The sequence below is a fragment of the Parasteatoda tepidariorum genome, chromosome 1 (genome assembly GCF_043381705.1).
Source record: "Parasteatoda tepidariorum isolate YZ-2023 chromosome 1, CAS_Ptep_4.0, whole genome shotgun sequence".
Classification (NCBI taxonomy): domain Eukaryota; kingdom Metazoa; phylum Arthropoda; class Arachnida; order Araneae; family Theridiidae; genus Parasteatoda; species Parasteatoda tepidariorum.
The window spans coordinates 109,627,344-109,635,172 of record NC_092204.1 but is presented as its reverse complement, the minus strand read 5'-3'; the positions used below and the strand labels follow the sequence as shown (position 1 = coordinate 109,635,172).

The 7,829-nt window shown below is 28.7% G+C and overlaps 1 protein-coding gene across 1 annotated transcript in view; it reads right to left on the bottom strand.

Moving 5' to 3' along the window:
- Positions 1 to 1,187: 1,187 nt before the first annotated feature.
- The window catches only part of LOC107449102 (retinol dehydrogenase 7), a 20,925-nt gene continuing 14,283 nt past the window's right edge, over positions 1,188 to 7,829 (bottom strand). The window contains exons 4-5 of the mRNA XM_043054390.2: positions 7,651 to 7,783; positions 1,188 to 1,684 (exon numbers count right to left, since the gene is read on the bottom strand). Of these exons, the coding sequence (XP_042910324.1) occupies positions 1,336 to 1,684; positions 7,651 to 7,783 (482 nt within the window). The 3' untranslated portion in view covers positions 1,188 to 1,335. The remainder of the gene's footprint in view (positions 1,685 to 7,650; positions 7,784 to 7,829) is intronic.

Sequence of the window (7,829 nt, the reverse complement as noted above, 5' to 3'; positions counted from 1 at the left end):
TGCCGCAATTGCAGCCCCCATCATTGATATGATCCCTTATTTCTGCTAGATGCCAAAAATAAATAAATTATTCAGTTTTTGACTTCGAAAAGCAATTACGCACTAGATATCGATTTACGAAACATTTACTATCATAAGAGCTTATTTCCGAAGGTAACTCCTGAAAGAAAATTAAACAAGCTGATTTTTTTATTTATAAAATTTTATTCTTTTGTTAAAAAAACAACAAAAAGTTCTATTTATGGAATAAATGTAAGCCTTTTAAATATAATGCGAAGGAAAATAAATTCCATTAAATGCAATCCTTCGATTGTCTACTTCAAAAAAGGTTTAAAAGCTTTGTCTGAAAGGTTTGGTAGTGTTTTGTTTTAAAAATTTAGAATTTTTTATTTTAGTTCAAAGTTCTGATTTTTTTTTATTTTAAATTTTACTTAACTTAAAGACTTTTGATAGAACAGTGAACTTTATTATGCAGTATGTTTTTTAAATATCATAAACGTGGTTTCAGTAATAAATTTTTTTAAAATTCAAACATAACGGCCTTCAACGGTTCGCTCTCTTATGCTATAAACATAATGCTTAGAAACTATCGATAGCTTTTAATTATTTTGATATTTCTTTTGAAACATTTAATTTTTCTTATTATGTTGTCATTAGCGTTCTAAATAAGTATTTGATATTTATGGGTGGAAGTACTCTACAAAATTGGAAAAAAATACTAGAAATTAGATGAGTTGCTAATATTTTTACTGATTACCAGTGAGTTGGAAAAATCCATTCAAAGTCCATTGGGAGTAACGTGGTGCGATGGCCGGGACGCTAATTTACAATCCAGCTGCCTTTAACGACTAGCTTTCTTCTTTGGAAATATTTTTCTTGGTTGTAGATAAAAACCAGAAATTATAGTCAAAACTTTTATTTCTCTTAAAGTTTTCTACCTGAAATAAAGAAAAATCAAGTTCCTTTTAATTAAGAAAATGCCAATCAGGAGAACGGATCGCTAAATGCTGCTGGATTGGAAAAACGCTGGAGGAACATCACTATCGACAGTTTCCTTCTAAATTAGGGTAGTATAATGTGAATACGATTGTCGTGTTTTGGATCCTCACTAAGAATGAATTTTAGACCAATTAATGTAGCTTTAAGCATTGTTGGTAAGGAAACTAAAAAAAAAAACGAAAAAACAATAACAGCAAATTATTTATTTAAAAAATTATACAGATTTGTTTAGCTAAGCTCAATAAAATTTCAGATTTAATAGAACACAATTATAAATCAGGAATTTGGTGTGCAAAATCTTATACCAATCTTTGGATATTTTTAAAAATTTTGAATTCATTTTGAAGCAGGTTTCAAATTTTCCCATATCGCAACATATGGATAGAATTTTATGAAAATATCTTTCACGGCCAGTGGGAAATTCTGGAATACGAAAAAAAGGCCTCTGATAATAGCATTTCTGCGTGGCCTGTAAACCTTTTCAGGATGCTCTAGTGTAACAGCTGACACCATAGCGTCAACTACAGTTTGAGTTTTGTCTGATGCGAAAGAAAAAAAGTAATATGTCATTTTTTCTAACTGCTTTAAATATTTCTCCCCATAATCAGATTTTATCGATTCGTCCAAATTGTTAAGAGTTGTTTCCATATACTTATTCAAGTGATTTGTATCCGTTAATCCAGTTCTGTAATGTAAGAGAAAAAAAAACAAATCAAAACCTATAAAAATTTGGCTTAAAACTCATTACTATACATATTTTAAAACATTTTTCTGGGAGTAAAAGGTGAGAACCATATAAATAAGCAAGGCACAGCAAACACAAAGATGGCACTGTCGCGCATGCGCAGTAGGACATTGGCATTCGCAAATTTAATCGACATTTTCATAAAGACTTTCTGACACCCACTTTTTTTCAAATTTACTGAAAAATTTAAAATCGGTTGCAATCGTTAAATTTGAAATCGTAATCTTTAAATTACGAGCCATCCACCGTAAGAAGGTAATTGACCTTTGGAAAATTCCTTTCAACGGGAATATGTCATTGGACCAACGGAATCATCTTTGGGGCAAAACCTTTGCTCTTACTTTGATCTTCTGATTTCGTTTTAAAAGCAGCTTTCATTTTAACTAATGGACTCATACCATGCTTTTTCTCCCAATCATCTTGCTACGTTCGTCGAACAATCTATAAATGCATGTTAAAAGTTGAGTGTAGATCCTTATTGAACAAATATTTTTCAAGAAATGAAATATGAATTTTTGGGAGAAATATATGCAAGAAAAGTATCATTTTCAGTGTAATCTAGTTCATGTATTGGTTGGGAAATAAGTTGTTACCATAGGTCAATTGCTATCTAAAGTTTGGATTCCCTAAGGTTAATTTTATTTCTCGCGTGTTTCCCCATATTTCCAGAACTTTTTAAGCCAATTGAAAAATCTTTGTAGACAAATATCGCTTATCCAAAGATAAATTCATGCAAAAAATAAATTTTAGTAAATATTTACTATATTTTATTATTTTATTTGGCAATAGTTGAAAAAATTTTGACTCGTAAGGTACAATGTTTTTACAGCTTTCCACAGTATTCTGTTTTAAATGACAAAATACAAACTTTGAGCGAAATTGGTAGAAAAGTTCCTAAGAAATCATATTTAAAAAAAAAAAAAGGTAGTTTATTTAAAATTCGATTTCTCAGGAACTATTCAACCGATTTCGCTTAAATCTTGTATTTTGCGATGTAAAATTAGATACTTTAAAATTATGTAAGAACTCATATACCTTACAATTCAAAAGTAATGTGACTGTTACTAAATAAAATAATAAAAAGGAATAAATATTTGCATAAATTTATTTTTTGCATGGAATTATTTTTGGATAAACGAATTTTATAAATGTATGCAAATATTTTTCAATTCGCTTTAAAAGTTCTCGATATATGACGAAATATGCAAAAGGTAAAATTAACATTAGAGGGTCCAAATTTAGGATCGCTCTCCTGTTCAAACTATGGGCAGCATATTTGCTATATTGGGGCTAGCTTCTATGTTTTGGTGATCAGAAATCTAAATCCGTTGAAAAAAGGTGTGTTTATTCCTGATTTCGCAACCTAAAGTATCGTCTGCTCGAATTAATTAACATATTTGAGGTCACCCCCTGGAGCTTTTAACATTGAGTCTTAGAGCATGAAGATCCATATAATTAGATCAAAAGTTATTTTGGGTGGTCCCTTTTTCTATTTGGAGTACTGTACACTACGCTATGCAATTGCTCTTTGATCCCTTCTATGCACCATCTTTACGATCACGTAAACTTAGCTTTCACTTGCAAGATACGGTGGTAGATGTTTCCGTAAAAGTAGTTGGAAAAAAATTATTTGAAATAAATATATACCTCTGATACTAAACTAATTTTATTATTTCACATGGTCCAATGATTTGGGAAATCAAAATTTAAAAAGAAAAATATAGTGTTTTCAAGAAACTGTTATATTTTCGTTACAACGCATATAGACCTGTATTATGCGTTGTATAATAAGGTAGAGAACCGAAATTTTTACATGTTCTGCCGAGCATGTTAGTCGGCATCATGGAGCTAGGAGTAGATGGAGGAGACACTAGCAGAAATTCGTGAAGCTGAAAGCTCGGCAATGTTAACCGCGAAATTAACCGTCGGCCATCTTACATACTTCAAAACATTGGCAGTTGTAGCTCGTTTATGCTTGAATTGTCGTATGTTCGGACAGTTATTATCATTTTTATTTTATTCGTTATTCGAGTAGTCTTACTTTGTCTTATTATTTTTTCTTGGACTTCTTATTATTTTAATTATGACTTCTTGCATCTTAAGGTTTTATGTTACTTTATAAAAATTTCAGCTGTAGTTTTATTTATTTCTGTCGAAGTTATTCATCTGAAAATTGATATTTTTTAAAACCAGAAAGTATCCCATTGCATTCCAAATATGAAATAGATAAAAAAAATTTAAATTTATTAAAAATCTAATATTATATACAAGTGATTGCATGTAATATTAGATAATAATAAAGTACTCCATGATTACATATACATTTATTCTAAGCTTTATAGTGATGTAGTTTTTGCTTAATGTTAAGGTATTGATAGTTTCTGTTCTATACCTTCATTTAATGTATTTCCCCTAAAAAAATAATAATAATTTTTATTAAAGCGTAGGGTTTTCTAATCCCTAAACAAAGTATTTGTGAAGTTAAACATAAGGAATTGTGAAGTTAAACCTTTTTAAAGAAATTGTTTATTGCTCTCAGGGCTAAGATATTTTGAGTTAGTCACTAGAATACTGTGATAATATTTTCTCAATCTCCAATTTTTATTTGTTTTTAAGAAATATTTTGACAAAAAATTTTTAAACTAATTTACTTAGTAAGCTATTAAAAATGTCATATTTTAAGTATTCATAAAATTTTCATAGTATAAATTATTTAGGTATATTAATATGGATTTGTATAGACTAATTTTTAGCAAGAGAAATGAACATAAATTATGTATTGCACTTTCTGAAATTCTTTTTTTAACAAGAAACATCTTTCAATATTGTGGTATTCAATTTTATTTTCTATATTGAGCTATGAGTTAGCTCTATGGATGTGACATATTCATAACCGCTCAGAGCTTGTTCTTTAAATTCTAATTTTTCTTAACGTAATAAGTTTATCTACCTTTACTAGTATAATAATTAGTAAGTTTGAACTCTTAAGTTTGAACTTATAAAACTCTCAGGGTGGTTGAAATTTTACAATTCTTAATAAATTTAATTATATTTTTTAAGTTGTATTGATAAATACATAGCGATTGTAAAATGAAATAGATCTACTTTTGTTTTAAAAACTCTCCAAGTTAAAGTATTTTTTTTTCTAAATGTTTTTGTTGTATACCTTCATTGAAAACATTAAATGTGTTTTTCTCTACATTTAAGAATCTTTTTCTGGATTTATAAAGTTCAATGCACCCCTCTAAGAAAATTGTTAGTTGCTTTTTGTTGTATACATTAAATGTACATAGCTTCATTGAAAGCATTGAACATGTTTCTCTCTCAATGTATATATATATATATTATTATTGTTTTTTTTAATGCATAGAATTTTCTAATCCCTAAGCTAATTTTTTTTCTTTCAAATTTAATAATTTTGAAAACAGCTATATTCAATTTATAAACAAAATATATGTATATATTTAAGGATCTGTTTCTAGATTTTTCAATGTGCCTTTGCTCTGGTTTAAGAATTTTTTTTTTTAAAAAATCACTAGAATACTGTGATAATATTTTATTAATCTGTAACATATTTTTCCTTTTTTTTAATAAACATTTTGACATATTTTTCTTTAAATTGATTTACTTTGTATGCAATTAAAAATGTCCTATTTAAGTATTCATAAAACTATCAAAGTATAAATCTTCATATGTATGGATTTATTTTTAGCAAGAGAAATTTGTATAAATTTATGTATTTCACTTTCTGAAATCATTCTTTAACAATAAACATCTTTCAATATTGTGGTATTGTGGTGTTTTCTACTTACAACTGTAAGCCTCATGCTATACTTTGTGGTGCATGAGGAGTTTTAAGTCGTTTAAATAAAATAAAAAAATATTGTGGTATTCAATTTATTTCTATATTCAGCTTGGAGTTAGCTCCATGGATGCAACACATTCATAACTACCTAATATTTTTTTTCCTTGTCTTTTCTTAAAATAATTAGTTACCTGACTTTATGGACCTATGAATTAAAACTATCAGAGTAATATAAATTTTAAATTTCTAGATAATAAACTTTTTTATCTTCTTGAAATTGTTTTGAAAAGTGCATAGTGATTGTTAAATGAACTTGACCTAATATTAACTTTACCAAGAATTCCATTTGTTTCAAAAATTCTGTCAAGTTGAAATGTTTTTTCTAAAAGTTAGAAATACGAAAATTCTAACGGCTAAATAAAAAATGGAGAAAGCTTGGATGGATGGATCTCTTATTTAACTTAAAAGACTAAACTCGACACTTTAAATCAAATTAAGAACCCTTCAAAACCGCCCTCCAAGCTTCGTTAAAAAGCATGGATTAACTAGAAATAGATGTATGAGCGCACAACGAAGCAGCAAGTAAGATGGCGGAAAACTCTCGCGGTTGCTTCACTTTGAAAGGAGTGGGCTAATGGGAGTGTCTTCTCCACTTACTCCTAGCTCCATGGTCGGCATAGATCTTCCCGAATGAAACTTTTACAAATCCGAACATATTTTTTATTGCATTTGAATGGGACCTGCTCTGGGCTGTAGAGCAAAGATAGAGGCTTTTTACAGAAAATTAGAGGAATAGCTGTAAAAATTCAAGTACTTCTTTTTTGAAAATAAAATTGTTATTTTATACTTGACGCTTATAGCAATCTAGTTCAGCTGTTGTTCAACTCCCAGGTCTCCCAGTGTGTGTACAGTATGCTTTGTTCTTGCTCTCTCTCTATCCTTTCCATGCACAATCTATTCCATCACTCAATCTTAACTTTAACGTACGAGATGCGTTTATGGATGTTTTCGTAAAAGTAATTAATAAAAAAATTATTTAAAAGAAAAGATGTAGCTCTGTTGCTAAGTTAATATTTTATTATTTCATATGGTCTAATAATTTGGGAACTTAATATTTCAAAAAAATGTATAGTATTTTCCAGAAACTTATTTTTGTTAAAACGCATATTACAAGTGATAGCAGGGATCGGAAAACCACAAAATGTTCATGTTAGTCGAGATAGCTGTTAATAATATTTCTCAATGTAAAAAATAATAATTTCTAAAACTAAACAGATGGCGCTCTGCGCAGTGATATTAAATAATATCATTAATTGTAATCAGTTTCCGCCATGCCACTGTATCATGAACATTATCCGTGTTTTGTTATTAGATATATTTTCTTAAAGGCGCTTTGTAATGATTAAATCCTGAGATCATCATATTTAACAATAGTAGCACGTTAGTCAACATAGTACATCCCGAATGAAACTTTTATATACCTGTACATCTTTTTTATTAAATTGTAAAAAAAATAAATGAATGTATTCATTATGAATGCCTCGAAAGAAACATCATCGCTTTCATTTAAAATATATCTCAGAAATAACTAAAAAAGTTTGTATAAGCACGAATACGAATTCATGGAGTAAATACAGAGCATTGCTATCAACAAAGAAGTGCTATTATTTGAATTATAAAGTACCATCGGTCATGCTCTTCAATGTGTTTCTTGGAAACACTGTTACTTTTTAATTATGTTTAACGAAATTTTATTTATACAGTTAAATTCAAAAACATTTAGTTTTTATCGAATATGATAATTTTATTAGTTAGTGTTACATCTGAAACGTATCAGCTTGACCAAAAATAATCAAAAATTGGAAAAAAAAGAATCTAAGAAAAGCAAACGAGATTTACAGCGCTCTGTTGAATAAACCACGATCTATTCTCACCAGAATCAAACACAAATTTAAAAACTTGCAACAATTTTTGCATATCCTGTTTTTATTTTTATTTTTACTACGCGTTAACGTGTACAAAAGTGTAAAGATAATTCCAATAAAATAAATGAAAAAACAAACAATGAATTGAAATATTAATAACATTTTTGCTTTCTTACTTGTAAATCTCTGGTTCAATAGATATAACCGAAACTCCCCAAACATCCATTTCTTGTCTCAAGCACTCTGTGAAACCTACGGCACCAAATTTGCTAACTGTGTACGCAGTCATGTGAGGCAATACCACTCTCCCTGTGTAAAAATTATTATTATTATTAACCTTCATTGAAAACATTAA